Consider the following 18,218-nt stretch of genomic DNA (forward strand, 5'->3'; position numbering starts at 1 on the left):
GACTAACTGAGATGCATCACACAGCTCTGTTGGTACAGAAGTGTGCATCAGCTGATCCCTAGTAGCATCATGCAAGGCACAACCCCTCATCTTCCACCAGAGAGCACACAGAGTGCTTCTGTAATTTGTTTGCTTTGACCTGTGAGTTTGTTGAACATTCAGAGGCATTTCTTGACTAACAGCCCCTCCAGGAATTTCTCTTGGGCTCCAACAGAAAAAGAGCCCACTTCAGGACTCCTTTGTAATTGTAAAATAGAGCCAAAATATTGTCCTTTGCAGACAGGTTTTAATTTATTAAGGTTTGGTTTTAAATGGATTATAGACACAGCTGTCATGCCTCAGAGTATGCTGAAAACAGAGGAAAGAAATAATCAGGCAATTTAATGTTCTTTTTTTTTAATTTGGTCTCCAAGGACAGGGTCCGTTTTGGCAGTAGTCTGCTGCCAGGACTGTAGATACTTCACAGTGGAGCACTGATGTGCTTTTGGAGGAAATGTAAACTTCACTAACTTCCGTCACTCCCGTGTTGTCACTCTCAGCAGGAATAATCTGTGAAATAAAAAGAGTATGCTATGTAGATTGGTGAGACCACCAGCAAAAAAATTAAACTGTTCTTTCTGTGATAATGCATTAGCACATAATTTGATTTGTTTTTGGAGAGACAGTAAAAACATTTTTCAGAATTTGGCAACAAAAAACATATATATGCTTTAGCCACCTTCACAATTACATTATTTGGACATGTTTTTCAGTTGATTTTTGCAGTTCTTCATTTCATTGACCGATCTTTTCAAGTGAGCATATTCAATGTAAATTGTCTTTTTTTTTCCTAATTCAATGAGACATTCATCATTTTCCTGTTCCATCCCTGTCGTCTTTATTTTTGCTTTTGGTTTTCCGTGACATGAACCAGTTTGCTAGTCAATGGGTAAGTGCCTTTTCATTGGTTTTTAATTTGCATTTTTTCATTGCATATTAACAGCCACTTTTTATTTTAAATGGTAATGTTGCTTTTCATGTTAATCTGTTAGCCAGGCCCTCAGAACTCCTTCACAGTCTGACTGTGCAGCAGACTGATCATCAGCTTCCCAGTTCTTCCTTTGTTCATCCTCCAGGGCTATTCCAGATGAAGTCTTCATTTTTCTGCTTTTCACACTCAGCATCCTGTCTTACCAGGTCACAAAGTTTTGGATTCTTTCATCTCTCAGTGAGGCTCATCAGAAGCAAACCACAACTATCAACTCTTGCTCTGAGCTGATGCTGCCACTTCACCTTTCGTGTGTGTACAAGCAGTAACTGCAAACACGCACAAGCGCACGCTGCTCTGGGACAGGCAGTACCGGTACCTCCACAGTGCCCTGCAGGCAGGTGGCAAAACCCCTTCTCCAGACCTGCCATTCCTCTTGCCTGCTCTGGTTATGCCTCCTGCACTGCCAGCCAGTCCACTAGGAGCCAAAGTTCTGCCATTTTTTTAAAGCCCAGAGTCAAATCATTCTCCACAAGGGTCTGAAGTTTTGTTTTGCTGAGGGTGACTGTTTTAATGGAAATTAGCACTGAAGAGGAGTGGATTAGAGTATTTATGATCTCATGGTTTTCAAAATAAGTAATGAAAAAAATCACATTAATGTAATTTCTAAAGAAATTTCATGGGTTTGGAATCTTGTGTTTTTTGAAAAGCTTGATTTTTTTTTTGCCTTGGTCAGAAGTAAAGTTACTGTTTATACACCATTTCTACAAAATTGTATTTGCTTTGTGGTGAGAAAAAAGAATAAGAAAAAAGAAAAGAAAAAGATACAAGGAAAAAAAACTCACAAAAATATAGGAACTGATCTTATATATATATAAATCACTAACTGTACTGTGGAGATAAAGTTGTAGACACTTTCTGGGAGGGACTACTGATTTTTTATGGATCACAGGAGTATATATAGTTTTGACATTCATCAGTGGGAGAATAATTGTTTGTGGTTTCCAGACAGTAAGAAAACATTGCCTCCTGAAGACTTGTAAGCTACAGACATCACACATTGTTTGGGGTGATTAGACCCTTTAGCAGATCAAGAAAATATTTTATTGGTCAAGATATTAATATGGTTGGACTGTAATAAATATGAAAATGTAGAAAAATATTTGATATATTTTTAATATACTCTTTTACTGTTCCGGTGTGACCGCAGTGTATGAGTTGTGTATTTACATTTTTCAAGTGTTCTTAAACATGAAAAGAAATTAAAAGCAAAAATTGATGTTTGGTGTTAGTACCTGCAGTAGACACATTTATGTGGGCACACACATCTCATATTTTTATTCTCAATTTAACTCAAGTTCAGTATCACTGCTTTTTAGAAAATCATTCCTAAAAATATTCAGCAGATCAGAATTAATGTTTTGATCTTTATGGCAGCTCTGAAATGGATGAAAAATGCCTTTAAAAACTTAGAACTCTGAAAATTATTCAGCTGGCAGCTGCTAAGTTAGGCTGATGTTTACACTGACCTCAGTACTTTTGCTCCGAGCATTATGCTGTTAGCTGTTCCAAGTAGCCTTGAACTAGGAAGATAGGGTTAGTCTTTACAAGTCACATTTTCTGTGAAGTGGCTATTGGGGACAATCTTTGCTGTCAGATAAATGTTTCTAAAGGAAGAATTACTGTTTAAATTGATGTGCCTCCTTGACAGAATAGGATCCCTAGTTCCCGTTAATTTCAGAAGGGAGCTCAGTAGGATTATCTAAAAAGTCTTTTAGATTTATTTTAAAAGCATTTGCTTAAAGGCACCTTCTTTATGAAAAATCAAAAGAAAAAGTCTATGGAGAATGAAGTCTGTTTTTATTATGCTTTCTATGGCCTATTAATTTGCTACCATCTATTCTGCTTTGTTGATGAAATTTTAATTTTGCCCTTGCTTGAACATATTGTAAGATTTGTATAAACTGAAGCTCACTGTGCTAGCAGAAAGGCTCTTTCAGGATGAACAATTGGAGCTCATTTTATTTCTAGAGGACATTTAAAATAACTTATGAATGAGAGTTGTCAGACATGAAATGCTGTATTAATTAAATCTTATTCTAGTCTTTTTGCTTCTCCAGCTAAACCAACCCTTTAGAAAAAAATACATGGCCACCTTAATTATATAGGAGAAGACAAAAACTATCCTTCACATTCCTTCGCCTGAATAAGTATAAGAACTCAATTCATCTAAATAATAACCCCATTAGCTGCTTAACTCAACAGTGTACATGGGAAAATTTTCAACACAGAATGTAAGAAACTGTTGATTGGGTGGATCATTTTCAAGGGTTTGTTCTTCTTATGTTCAAAATGATAATTTTAAGTAAATCTGATCTGGCAGGGTTATCAGCTTTGCACCATTTATGACTTACGACAAAAGTGTGTGTTCACATACATGCTAATGCTTTTTTATCTTTTGAATTACAGCAACAATACCATTCAAAAATAGATGACTTGATTGAAGAAACTGTTAAAGAAATTATTTCACTTCTTGTTTCAAAGGTAAAACTATTTACATTTTAATTTATAATATAGCAGAAAATGATTGAACTTTGGAGATGTATTCAAATATCACACAGTTTTTCTATATGGAAATAAGGAAAATTGTAGGGGACAACATGGTTTGTAAATACTATTTGTGCAAATAATACTGAATTTATAAAATTAAATTTTATAACAATTGAGTGTACAAGTTCTATGCAGCCTGGTATTGAGAAAAGTTTGTCTTCTGTGTTTCTGTTGTATATAGGAATTGCTAACAGCTAGTAGAACTCGTAGGACTTAATCAATACTGTCTTACATAATACCATGTGTTATTTTTTTGTTGAATTTCCTTCATGAGAAATTTCTTCCTAGCATTTAATATTTAAATTTTGTATTTAGAAGTGGACATTATCCAGAATTTAACTTCTTAATGAGATTTTGGTCCACAAACCTTTTAATTAAAATATAAGATGTTGTTTCTTGAAATTGATTTTTAGGCCTTCATATTTAAAAATAAAATCTGTTTTGACATGATATAAGGGCTTGGAGAATAAGTGAAGAAAACTTAAACAATGTCTTGTCTTTCTGTAGCACCTCTATTCCCTTAAAAGTCTTAAGTGACTGACATAAAAAAAAGTTTCCATCCTGAATAATTCAAAAGACACAGCAAATAATGACAGAAAAGAAAAGATTTTATAAGAAGTTTTGTTATCTGTACATTGCAAACTACACAGAAATATCTGGTTTTCAAAGTAGGATGAATAAGCCATATATTTACAATTTGTGAGTTAGTGACAAAAAGTAAGACTCTGTTCATATTTTCATCATGCCTTTATTTTTGCTTGTCACATCTTGATGAGGGGGATGGGGGATGGGAATCTGCCTTTTGGATTGACACTTAGTTGAAGAATAAGGTTTTGTAGAATCATTACAGAAGTTTAAAATAAATGTGTCCCCTTATTGATAAATGTGTAGAAGCCATACATTTTTGGTCTAAAGTTAAGTTTTGATGTAAACATAATTATAAGCAGTTCAACTCAACAGTTTCAAGTTGCCTATCATCACTCCCAAGTAATCTTCCAGTTTATTACTTTCATGTTATTGAAAAGGAAGACAAAGAAAAGAGAATTTGATCAGAAAAAAATCATGCTATGAAAGGTTAAACTTTTAATTTTTTTTCCCTTAATATAAGAGATTATAAAAAAGGAAAAATATAGTCATTTTCCTTCTGAACGTATGTACAAGAAATTGTAGAGACAGGTGCTGTCACTATAGACATTATTAGTTATCACAGTAATACCAGGAGCTGAAATCTAAAAACAGGAAGCAAATATTCCATGTCATTGGCTGATCACTGGAAGCTAAACCAGTGTCTCCTCGTGTGAGATATGAAATACCAGGAACATCCTGATTGCTTCTGTTTCAAAGCAGAAAGCTTCTGAGGGTACAAAGGAAGGCTGAGGTTTAGCTCTTGGTTTTGGCAGAAAAAATGCACATCAATGTGCATTATACCCATATGCATTCATCTTTTGCATCTAATACATTTTCAATATTTTCCAGCCTTTACCTCTTAATTACCTCCTTTGAGTCTCAGTGGAATGAGTGTTTCAATCATTGTTTTTAGCTGCAAGTCTCTTATGAAACTGAAAATAACACTTTTCCTTCAATGAGGTTTTACTTGTTAAGAACTGTACTGGGCAGTTTTTGCACAAGACACATCAGTCTAAAGCGTCCAAGAAATCACAGGAATATCACAAAACAGTGAAACAAAGCACAGTGTGTCTCAGGGTAACCAATTCATAGAATGTGAGGTATGTGTAGAAACACTTTTAGAGTTTCACAAGTCTGTACACTGATATCTAAGAAAACAAGTCTCCAGCTACATAACTAAGCCTTTTGCTTAAACAGACATCCTTAATGCAGAAGTGTTTTGCTCTCTTATTTTGTGTCCCACTTGTGTTGGATTTGTATGTTGGCACTGTGGACACCATGTTGTTTATGAAATCAGCCTTTTCCTTAGCCAGTCTTTGCACAATAAAGTTGAACACTTTTCTGCAGAGAGAATCCTTGTCAATCAGATAAAATGAGTTAAAGTATGAACAGCAGCTTCTCACAGGCATGCAACTTCAAAGCAGAAAGCTGGTATTTGGTCTAATAAAGCGGGTGCGGAAACAACTGCCACTCTCTCTTGTGATGTGGATTTATTCTTTGATTGGCACCTATGTACTGGTGTCTTAATTAATCACTGTAAATATGACAGGTTAGATTGATAAATGACAAATGTAGGTTTGCACTTCCTCCTGCTCCTTGAACTGTTAAGAGCAGGGCTTATTGTAAAGTGATGATCTCAATTCCTCTGGAAGTGACACTGTTGTGACACTGTTACAGCGCCCATTAACAGTATGCCAGATGGAATTTTGTTCTGTCCTCACACTCATAAAATGATACTCTTGGTTGTTGGAATGACTGTTTTGGGAGCGAGGGATGACTTTTAAAACAGTCTTTATATAAACTGGAAAGCAATTTATATGTGTAAAATAAATGTGCATTAATACAATGGCATGGCTGACAGATATTTTATGTTATATACTGTGAATTACTTGAGCAACAAAACATTACAGAGGGATGTGAAAAGGGAATTTGTTTGCTTTAAGGCAAATTTGGGGGAGTTTAAACATTAAAGCTGTAATTAGTGCAACTAATAAGATTATTTTTTTGTCAAAACAAAATTTTGTCAAAAACACCTATTCATACCTCTTACTGAGGAGTCACACTACTCAGACAATAGCAGGTGGAAGTCCAGGGGAGAGAAACCACATAATACCAGAGACTTTGGCATATATTTTCTTGCTTCCTTCTTGGCCATGGAGTAGCAGCTCAAGAGCTCATGCTGCTGACAGAAAACCTGTGCTATTACACTTTGAGGTGAAATCAGAGCTGGTTTTCTGTTTAATAGCAAAAATAAAAGAAACGTGGTATCACAATCACCACTTTTAGCAATTGTGCTCCGTCATCTTTGAAACTGTGGTCCTAGAAAATAACATGTGATTTCTACCCAAAACACATGCTGGCTGCACACACTGTGATATTCAGCTGCGTTCTAGAGGCAGCAGTGTTGTGTTTGAAGCAGGCCTGCCTCAGGAGACAGTTTGGGTTGGGTTTCTATTTCTGCAGTAATTCAGCACTTTCCATCTGTTTTGATCAATAAGTGAAGCTGCAAAAAGGTTATCTTTGATTTCAGCACTTGCTGAGGTGGAGAAAGTGGTCAGATTTACAGTTCATGTTGCCCTGCTGATTAAGACAAATATGAGGAAGAGAAATCCACACTGTCATTCCAAATATTTATTTTCACCCTGTGCATTTAGATTCTTCTCTGTGCTTTTTTTCTCCAGGTTGTTTCAGTGTTAGATGGTGTGCTGTCTAAATTGTCAAGATATGATGAAGGTACTTTCTTCTCATCATTAGTTTCATTCACTGTAAGTGTTTGGATTCTCAAAGGTTCTGTTCTTCTTTCTGTGCATAATTCTGAAAATGTGTGCAATTTTTAGTAATAAGTACTTACTGTGTGTTTTATGCTTAATTTTTAAAGGTAAAAGCAGCTGCCAAATATGTTGATGTTCCAGTAAGTATAACACATTTGATTTATTTATAATAACACAGAAATTGGGGGGTGGGGGGGTGGGGGGGGTGCTTTAGCTCACATTTTTTATTGTTGACATTTTGCTTTCCTACAGAGATCCATTACAGCTCTACATAGAGTATTTAAACAGCCACTACAACCCTGAGAGGATGTTTCATTTCCCTTGTGCAATAAGTAACTCTCAAAGCAAACTGTGGAAAGGTTATTCTCAATGCACTTTTTCAGTTGTGGAAGAGTGAGGATTGTAACTTAGATATTCTTTTGAGGGGACAAATTGTTCAAATGTGTAGTATAAGCAACAAGTAAAAGCATCATACTTGAATACCCATTATTTCTTGATTTCTTACTTCAGGACTCAGGTCTGCTTATTTAACCCCTTGCTTGCGTAGTCCCTATTTGATTAACCATTGGTTGTGCAATTGGTTTGTTTGCTATAAGTAAAAATAAAGGGGAAACTGTTGGAGCTTTTTATACATAAAGGCAAAATTCAGCAGTTAAAATATTTTTATTAGAGCATGAGAGTAGAATATCTTTTATTTAAATAAGCAAAGTTATGTAATACTGTAATTTTCACTGTCAATATCACTTGTTCTCTCATTAGTCTGCATTCTCATCCCTTTTTAATGCAGTTCTAAAAAAATCTTGTTTTCCAAGCACAGCAAAAAAAGACTACAGTTATTACATAAGTGACAATTATTATGTAAATGAAAAATGTTAGATTAAAATATAGATGAATGCCAGATATGCTAAACTGTGTGGTGGCCAGTAAAACCTTCAGGAGTTATGTCCTGAAAAATGCAAGCCTAAATTAATTTTTTTTCAATCAGTGCATGTTAAATAAAAGGAAAAATCTCTCTTTCTGGAATTTGTTATTTTGCTGTCTTTATGTTTGTTTTATTCATAAGATAAATTATAACATTTCTGTTGTTTTCACATGATGTTTTCAGGCTTTGTTCTTATTTTTTTTGCCTGAGTTGTTTTTAACATTTGTAAGTGCTCTTTTGTTTTATAAAAAAGAAAAAAGTAGGCTGTCTTTCATTCAAAGGAATGACCTCATATAAAATCCAGTTAATTTAGTTTACCTTTTGTTAATATATTGTGCTGTGTAGCTGCAACAAAAGGTCCTTGTTGAGGCACCTAAGACCCATAGGCCTAAAGAAAAAATGAGCTGACAAACTAGAAATTTATTGGCTTCTTTCAGGTAATATGGAAAACTCTCCAAATTACATATCTATGAGGAGGAGTCATCAAAGTCTTTTACCATTGGCCTGGATACACTAATGTTGAAGTTCACAATAAAAATGAGACTGAAAAATAATTTTGCCACAAGCTCTGGGGAATACTGTAAATCAGGCCACATGGGGATGTGCTTAATGTTCCAGAGAAAGAGGAAGCGAGCAGGGAGATGGTTTCTGGAGCCCCACTGCCCTTCTCACATCCACTGAATGGTGGTGCTTGGCTTGAAGAAAGGACCAGATTATTGACAGGCTATCAAGATCCTTGCATTATTACAATGTCTTCCCTTTCCAGCTTTCTCATACACCTTTCCCACAGCAGAGCATTTAAACTGGACTGTAGTTCCACAGCTGTAAACTACAAATGTAAACTGTGCTTCAGGGAAGCTGTGGATCTGACCAGACAAAGATTATCAAACTCTGGAGATCTTTTTACCTGGATTGAAAGATTTTCGTAAGCTGGGGGTGGTTTTGCTTCTTTACATTCTTTTGTTGTGAAGATGCAGTTGAGGCCAAGAGCCACAACACAACAGACAGCAGCTGTCCAGTCTGAATAGGGCCTAAAATCACCAGATGTCAAAGCAAAAAATTCCAGCTGTAAGAGGAGGCTGAAAGTCGTCACATCACAAGGTCATCACCTGAGCTCACAGCTGCAGTGAGAAGTGGAGAGAGGGGCAGCACACAGGGAGGAATGCACATTGAGTTCTTGGTAGTGTGACAGTGACCTAGCCTTCACTGAAGCTAATTAAATGCCTCATGGTATTATTTTGACCTAATATGTTGTAAAATTTCTTCTTGTCCTTCCTTACCTTATAGCTGCATGTGTGAATGTTACTTTAATTTACTACAGTCAGCCTTTTTTTTTTTTTTTTTTTTTTAATGTAGTTGCAAATTTGTGCAGACTTGCATGTGTTAGACAATGGCATTCTGCCCCTGTGCCCCACCTCCATCTGAGATCACTTGGGGCATCCAGGGGAGATGGCAGGGGGGCTGGGGGAACAGGGGGTTTGAGGGGGTGACCGTTTTTCATCTTTGACTACCAGGATTTGGCAAACAGTGAAAAATATGCTGTTTTGTAGTGAAATAAAAAGAATCTAAATAGGCAAAAAATATGTTAGAAGACAATGAAGGTAGTACTGAGCAAAGTGTTTTAGATGGAGGATAAGAGGTAAAGGGGATAAAAAAGTTAAATAAAAGTAAATAAAAATAGTATATTTTTCAAAAGGAAGGCATTCCGAGATTATTTTTAGTCATTTTGAAGAAAAGGTTAATTCTGTTAATATTGAAAGAGGGTTTAGACCATAAATAGTTGGACATGAAGATGCACACTCCTGGGACAGCATCCCTCAATTTCTCAGGACCATGGTGGGAAAGATAGACACAGATTTGTGGTTCATTTGGCAGATAGGTTAGTAAAAATGCTACCTACCCTTGCTGTCTACCTCTCTATTCATTACTCTTGCTAAAGAATTATGATGAATTACATCCAGTGAAGCCAAAAAAAGTGGTTTTGTTGGTTTTTTAACTGTTTAAGAAAACATGCAACATAAGCCTCAATTTTTCAGAATGCCCTTTAAGAAGTGGGACATATGCAGTGCCAAGGAGCTCTCGCTGCTTTCCCCAGCTATGCATAGAGGGTTCTATGGACTCTATGTATGTTTTGGTAATTGAAACCCCAACAGAAATAGTAGCAGTAGTGTAAAATTACCCAGACTAGGAAGAATAACAATGATGTCTTGTGGTTTCCTAAAAATAATAATGAAAAAAGTCTAGTTGCTGTTACACTCATCTTAATTGGTAATTGTTGCAGTGTACAAAGCTCTGCAGTGGAAAAAAATGTGGCTGCTGTGCAGGTGGAAGAAACCAAATGTTTGGAGGAAAATAACATAAATGTCACAAGTAGTGCATTAAGGATGACATTGGTTCTCTTTTTAATGCTATGTTTTGATAACTGGGAATGCAGAAGCTGATTTGAATACAGAACTCATCTAAATCCACTATAATCCTTTGTTAGTGTCACTTTAAGTCCTAGCAATCCACAGGAGATGTATAAGTAACATTTTTCCTTTTTTTAAATATTCCATTCACAAAGCCAGTTAATTAATGAGAATAGGGAAAGAATGCAGTAAAATTGAGGTTAAAAAAGTATGTTGTTAATCTCAAATGATTACTATTCCTTAATCATGTAGATTATTTCATTGTGTTCAATTTCTCATCATGTAAGTCAGTTTTGCATACAAATAATTGTGTCTTTGGCTGGTCATTTCTACACACATTTGCTGCATTGACAAATACAACCAGACCAATTACTCATACAAATTGAGCATCCAGTTACATGCTCATGTATATACTGCTTTTTGTTCAGAAAGGTATGTTTAAATCCCTTTGTAGGAGCCAGTAATCTATGCCAGTTACTTAGAGGGCACAGAAGGAACCTAATCCTCCCTCTCTTCGTGTGGGCCACCTGTCATAGCAAGTGCAGAGAGGCCGTTTGAAGGAGCCAGGGCTGACAGCAGTGCACAGCTCGCACAATGCCAGCCCCCTCGCTCCACTCTTGCCTTTATGTGGGGATCAAAGGTATGAAAAGGGGCCTCACACATGTGCCAGCATTTGACTTATGGGGTCTTGTAGAGGCCAAAGAAGGAACTCTGCCTCCTACCAGGCAGATACCTTCATTTTCAGATAGCACACTTGTACTGCATGGCCTCATTTAACTGATTTTAAGAAGCAAAAAACGTTTTGGGGGAAATAAGTGTTTATTCAGGTGTGGCCATACAATACTAGTAATTTTTAAGCTGGATTTTCTTTTAGAATTCTCTTTTTAAAAAAAGACCACAGAAGGGGTATTATCCTTACACTTGGGGCTTCTCCTGGCTTCCTCCTCCTCTGTATACCCAGACCTGAGAACTGGCCCTTCTGTTTTCCAATCTGTGAAAACAAGCTATTGTAGAATTGTAGGGAAAGCCCTGCAGCATCTGTTTTAAGTCAGCAGTATTTTTGAGATACTGGCAATCAGAAGAACGACTATGAATCAGTAGGAATGCTAATGTAGCATAGTAAAATATAATGTTATGGAGGAAAAATAGCATATTTTAATACCAAATTTTGTCATAGGGGCTTTAGTGGTTTCAAGAGCTTTTGCACTAAGAATCAAAATCCTGGTGCAGACATTTGCATGGCTATGTTTCCCCATGAATGCAATTAAACTATATGTACATGAAAAGGTGTTTGTGTAAATGCTTGTAGAATCAGTTTAAATTTTCCATGAGACTTCTCAAAGTAGACACATTTCCTTTTTGCCAAAGTTTCTTTTAAAGAAGATGTTTCCAAGAGAGAGAAAATGCATTTCATTTTTTCATTTAAACAAAACAATTTCTTCTATAACCACGTGAAATTAAAATGTTACCTTTATAATTGACTCATTATGCATATGGTGCACCTTCCTTCCTGGCTTATGTATTTAATTTTCTAAGAAATTGTGGTGATGGTGATCTAGCCATGGATACAAGTAGTTTTTATTCCAAAAGTATTTTAATTATATTTTAATTTTGTAATTCCATAGCCCAATGATGAGCCTTGCAGTATTTACAGAAGAACTTTCAAGCAGTGAAATTTTCCAAAATGCTCTTTCATTTTGTGGTGGACACTGAACACTGAGCTCCTGTGTTCCTCACAATAGCCCCCTCCAGCTCATCTCTCCTTTTCATTGCATTGTTACAACCATGCTGTATTTAAAATGACTCCCTCTAGGATTCAGGGGAGGGGAAGGAGGTGGAGAGGAGGGCAAACACAAAAATGGATGGATTTTGTTATTGTATAGTTAGTTTCTAGCATCTGTTCTCATCTTTGAAACATTAATGCCTTGGCAGGAAAGCAACTCAGTAAAATCAGTGTGGTGGGTTGAGGCTGTTTCTTGTTTTTTGGTAATATAAGTTCATTTAATACTCTCTGATGCTAAGAAATGTTCTCTGACAAATGCCAAAGTGAGAATAAACATCACTCAAGTATTAAAAATGTACATGATTTTCACTGAGATTTCTGCCAAACTGTTGCATTGCAAAATGCTGTTCAGAAATTTAGGTGTACCTCTCCTGTAGGAAAATGCCTAATATCAGTGCAGCATTAAACCTACTGCAATCTTTCAGCAGCAAAATATTTGAAACCCTGGAAATCAAGGCAATGCAGCATTACTTTTCACTAGGTGCTTCGGGCAAATATTGCCAGTGGGAGCCACGCACGTCAATCATAACTACAGCTTCTACAATATCTTAGAAACAAATAATGTATTTTAACATTTGCCTCCATGTTAAATAAACACTATGATACTGTTTTCGTGTTCAAATGAGGAAAATAAGGCTGTTTTTTCTTTATCTGAATTTATTGCTGTGAAAAAGTGCCTGGCAGTCAGGACCCACCTACCAGTGAATAGCAGGAGATAACCTGCACCTGTGGGATTAGGTGCAGCAGCAGGAAATAAGAGCACTTGCAGTATATAATTAACAAGGATTTTTAATTTTTTTTCCCCCAAACAGCATGTTCATCTTGCCAGGTTAACTAGTGATTAACCCTAAAAAAGAATGTGCTGAAGCCTACACCCTTGTTTAAACTCATTCACTCGCCAGTGTATTCAGTTACTTGTGTAACCAGCGACAAAGTAACCCTATTTACAACTCTTAATTTCCTGGTATTTTATTTGATGTCTTTGTGTTTCCAGTTTCTCTATTCATCTCTTTGTCTGGTTCTCTTTCATTTTCAGATAGGCAAAACAGCTTGTCTGCTGTTCTGAATAAAACAAACTTACAATAACTTTCTATCTATCATTAAAAAAACACCTTTTTTCTTGGGGAAACTTTCAGATAATATTTTTTTTTATACTTACCTGGATAACATACCAGGTTAAACTTTTCTCCAGAAGATGTGCAAATAACTCTCGTTAACTTCAGCAGATGTTCTGCCAGAGATTCTGAGAAGATTTTTTTTTATTATTGAGTATGGCTGTGGAGACTGGAATGCTTTAGTCTTTTCAATTAAATGCCCCCTGTGACTGTTATTTAAAATATATCTCAGTTTCTATTTGTTTTCTAAGGTACATGAAACTCCTTAATTGTTGTTTGTTTAAATTTGGTTTTTTTCTTAATGCTTAATAATTTAAAACAGATCAGTAGTGAATAGTGTTATCAGATGTTTCCAAATATTTCATAATCCCTATAAAAAGTTAAAACATTAAATATACAGCATTAAAGCTATTTTGATGCTTATAATAGTTTTCTTTTTCCCCATATTTGAAGAAAACAAATAAATTCAATGTATGCAATATGAAGAGATAACAAAAAATTTGATGTACTGTTAGTTCATTCAGTGTTTAATGTGTACTTTGCCCACCATGAGCAAAGATGATTAACCTTCAGTGATTTTGGTGAGGTTTAAAACAGGCATACTTTAGAATGTTGATAATCTGCCTTACTCAGACTTACTTCTACTGTAGTCAGACACTGTTTAAAAGGAAAATTAATTTTTTTTTTCCACAGCAATTTCAAAGATAATTATCCTGCACACATTAAGAAGGATGAAGTGTTTAAAAGAACTGTAATTCTAATTGGTAAATGTCACCAGCTGTTGCAGTTACTCTTACTTGTGTATATTCTTTTAATGATTACACTCCTGTGCCACAAGCTACATGAAAATATATTCACTAGGTGTGAAATTCCCATATGTCACATATTCAAGACTAGGTAAACATCTCAAAGATAAGGGAGTTAATGCTGATGGGAAATGTTACTTTTCTTGCTTTGGCTGTCTGGAAGATGAACATTTTTTATTGAACTTAGTAAAAGAAAATATTGTATTAATTGCAGAACCGCTAGGTTTTAGAATTCAGTGGAAGATTAATGAATCTTCCACTTGAATATACACTTGAATGTAGTCTTCAAGAACTATAATCAGCCTTTCATTTACTAGATTATCTCCTTCACCCATCTTTGGAGATTTCAAAATACTCTAATATTTAAAAAATATTTCAAAATACTTTTCCATTATTCCTCCAAGTTAACTCTGGTCCAATTTCTATAAATTCTGTATCAGGTTTTAGAAAGTTCATAAGGTTTCAACACTGGTTGTATTCTCTTGTGCCATCACAAATGAGTATGCTAAGGTAAAATATGGAGTTTTCTGTTTTAAATCTGCCTCCGTCACTTTGTGATTTGTCTTAAGCATTTCTATCACATTTTAGTGAAGGTGCTTTTTTATTAAGGAGATCTATTGATTTCTGTCAATCAGGTTTTACAATAGAAAATGTTTTGTCTATTGAAGTCTTAGATTTTTTAATCTATGCTTAGGGTTTAGGTGTGTGATGCAGATATAAATATCAATGGGCCTGCGTTTCTCTTAAGAGTTTCATCTAAGCATATATAGATGGGATGAGTTTGCAATGAGCTTTCATTGCCTCTGGAATGACCAATCCAAATGTAGGAGATATTTCAGAGTTTTTCACTCTGAGTTTTGGAGATGCTACAAGCATGAAAGCTGGCCATCAGTCCACATTTAATGGTTACTTTTAAAAAACGAAACTGTCGTATATGTACATGTATAAATGAAAAAGCAAAAAAAAATTTTTTTTAACATATTCCTCTATATGTTGGTGGTAGATTCAGGGTGAAAAAGGTTGAACCTCATAAGCCAGGAGGTTTCGGTCACTGCAGCTTTGGAAAAGAATGCTGTCATCCTGTTACTGTAGTAGGATGACAGCAGTTTCTGGACAAGTTGTAGTATGGACATGTTGCACCTCTCCTTCCCTCTTGTACTTAGACCTGTTCATAAAAATTACATAATATTACATAAAAGATAATAAGAAATAAGAAAAACTTAAAGTTAAATATTCACTTGCAGACTTGAAAGGAAGCTTTAATATGGAATATTTTAACTATATGAGCATTTTCATGCAGACAGGCTTTAAATATATGCTAAATATTTTACTGTATTGTTCATATCCTATTTTCAGACAGTAACAGTTTCTGAGAAATAGACATGTCTTATGCTTGGGAATTCAGGGGCTGGGTATAACTGTTTTTGTCCTCCTTCCTTAGAACTATTAATTATTCTGTATGGATCCTCTATAAATGTTAAAACTATTATACTATACTATATACTATAATACTATAAAACTAATACTATGAAGTATTATAAAATTAGCATTCTTTTGCATGCCAGGAACATGATAAACTATTTTTTGGGAGTAAGTAATACTTTTACAAGCTTGCTCACATAGAGGGAGACTTCCCATAGTGCCTGTGTGCAATCTTGTTTCCTGTTAGAAAAAAGTAACTCCTTAGCAGCTCTGCATATGCTGCCAGTAAAGGGCAAGTTGCAGGCTGTTAGGAGTGTTATTGTGGAACAACTTTTCATGACTACAGAGATGCAGAAATCACAGCTGGATTCTGGAGTGATTCAGAGGAGAGAGCAGTTTCAGCCACCACTGTGCCTATACAGATGTAGTACCACATACAGTAAGTCCTAGGGGGTGTGGTATAAAGATTATGCCTGCTCTGCTATTCATACAGAACATATGGGAAGGGAAAAATTTTGGTCCTTCCTCCTCCCCTAGCCATCCTCTGGGCTGACTGCACCAGTGCAACAGTTTACAAAATATAAGTGTACAGAACTACACTCAAAACTGTCTTTTTATGCCATTGCTCTCAGGGATGTGCTTGAGCTTAGTTTGAATTGCAGTTAGTTGGAGCTAACATCAAACACAAAATTCAGATGTACACTGGAAGTCAATTAGAGGAAATCTTAGGTAGTGAAAAAGGAACTGAATGCTTTTTTAAGTATTTTCTGAATGTGGTAGCAGGATTTGGATCTCCACACTTGGGCTGAAGTGGCTATCCATGGAAAGCCTCACTATCAAAACAGCAGAAGATGTCCGATTTTGGCATTGATGTTGCCAGAGCCAAGACTTGATTCAACAGCATATGGCAATGTAGATTTATGATTCAGAGCTTCCATAAATTAAAACATGTAGAACAACATTGGTAGTGAAACCTGAACATGTTAACTAACCCAGAATTCACAGCAGGTTTTATTAATATAATTTGTACATGTATGAATATTATAACTTTTTTTTCATTATGCTTAATTTCTTTTAAGTCTCAGTTGTTGAAAAGTTTGCCTTTCCATTCGCATTACTTTCTCTCCTCACTTGTTTTCTTCACAGAAACCAGGAATGGATCTAGCAGACACCTACATTATGTTTGTTCGGCAAAACCAGGATATCCTTCGAGAAAAGGTCAATGAGGAAATGTACATAGAGAAGTTATTTGATGTAAGTAACTAGCCTTGCAAAGTTTGCTGGTATTACTGCTACATCAGAAGGGATAAGCTGGACTTTGATGGTGTTCAGCAAGCTGTTTAGATACTCTTCTCTGTTGATAATTTTTTCTTTTGTTCATTATTTACAAGCTTCAGCTGTCAAGTGTGGGCTTTCTTTAGATATTTTCCGTGTGAAACTTTTAAGTGCTAGAAGACAAAATTGGTAGAATGTTATTATTTGAACAAGTAGTTTTTCCACTGTGAGTAGTCCAATTATATTCCATCTTTTGATTTTTAGTTTGTTAATGGAGAGGATTGGATTGGTGTAGTTTGTGGATTCAATTGTAGACCAAATTTCACTAAATTAAGAACTTCTACATATACCACTGCCTGCTTGTATTCAGAAAGAGTATACAGATGCCAGGTACATCTGTGGGTTTGGCTGGTATTTCTGTGGAATGACTTTTAGAATTTTGTTTTATGGATTTCCAGTTTTAGACTTCTAATTTCTTAAAGTTGATTTTTATAAACATTTATTGAATTTTCAAACTCATTTCCAAATTTCTAATCTGACTTCTGCAAGTTCAGAGTAGTCCTCATCCTCAAGGTGTATGCAATAATTTTCCTCAGCTTTGATAATAACTTCTGCAGCCTTCTTCCATTCATTCTTTTGCCCTGATTCCTCATAATTTTGTTAGAAATTATCACATTTCAGTTAATTCAAGTTCTGACTACTAATTTATGTCTAGTATGTCCTTAAGTAGCTGAAGGAGAAGCTGTAGGCAGCTGAAATAGTACCTTCTGTATAAATTTAAAGCACTATACTTGTAAAATATATGTAAAATAAAAGCTATTTTACTATAAGGTGGGATCAGTTTACATGACAATTATCCCTGTCACAATTACATAGGAATTTGAAAAGGAAAAGAAGTCATCTCCAGCACTGAGAAATGGAATTTATTACAAAACTAATTCTGGAATGTAATATACACTTTGAAATGTATTTATTTGTGTCATCTCCTAAGTATTTTAGAAAGCTTTTTCTGGCAGTTTAATTTAATTATGCAAGTTACAGCAAATGTTTTCATAACAGCAATTCACAGCCTTTACTGTGACACTACAGTTGTGGCAGTCACAGAAGGTCCCATAACATAGACTCTCAGCCATGGTATGTCATGTCAGTGTTTGTTGTTTGTTAGGCTGGGTGGTCAAAATAAGACTTAACTCTCAGATTTTATATTTCCAGACACTCCCAGCATCTTTACAAAACAAAAAAAAAAAAAAAAAAAAGTATCATCTGTTTTAATAAGCTAAGTGCTAATATGTGTGAAAAGAATGATTTTATAAAAGCTTTGATGCCCTGCAGGGGTAGAAAAATTATCATCCATCCAGCTGGCACCTTCACAAAGTACTAAAACCATATTAGCAACTTCTGCTTCAGTTTGCTTTTGCAATGAATCTGCAAGCATATGTTTCATTTTCAAGTTTCTATTTTTTTGTTTTTCTTTGGAGTTATTTTTGCTTATGTTGTCATTTCCTGAATGTT

At 35.4% G+C, this 18,218-nt stretch overlaps 1 protein-coding gene across 6 annotated transcripts in view; it reads left to right on the top strand.

Moving 5' to 3' along the window:
• Positions 1-18,218, top strand: part of CADPS2 (calcium dependent secretion activator 2) — a 282,332-nt gene that overhangs the window by 244,290 nt on the left and 19,824 nt on the right. For all 6 annotated transcript variants that reach the window (XM_021553475.3, XM_021553479.3, XM_077783432.1 and 3 more), the window contains 4 exons: positions 3,437-3,511; positions 6,886-6,969; positions 7,083-7,115; positions 16,578-16,685. In XM_021553475.3, the coding sequence (XP_021409150.2) occupies positions 3,437-3,511; positions 6,886-6,969; positions 7,083-7,115; positions 16,578-16,685 (300 nt within the window). The remainder of the gene's footprint in view (positions 1-3,436; positions 3,512-6,885; positions 6,970-7,082; positions 7,116-16,577; positions 16,686-18,218) is intronic.

The sequence above is a fragment of the Lonchura striata genome, chromosome 5, assembly GCF_046129695.1.
Source record: "Lonchura striata isolate bLonStr1 chromosome 5, bLonStr1.mat, whole genome shotgun sequence".
Classification (NCBI taxonomy): domain Eukaryota; kingdom Metazoa; phylum Chordata; class Aves; order Passeriformes; family Estrildidae; genus Lonchura; species Lonchura striata.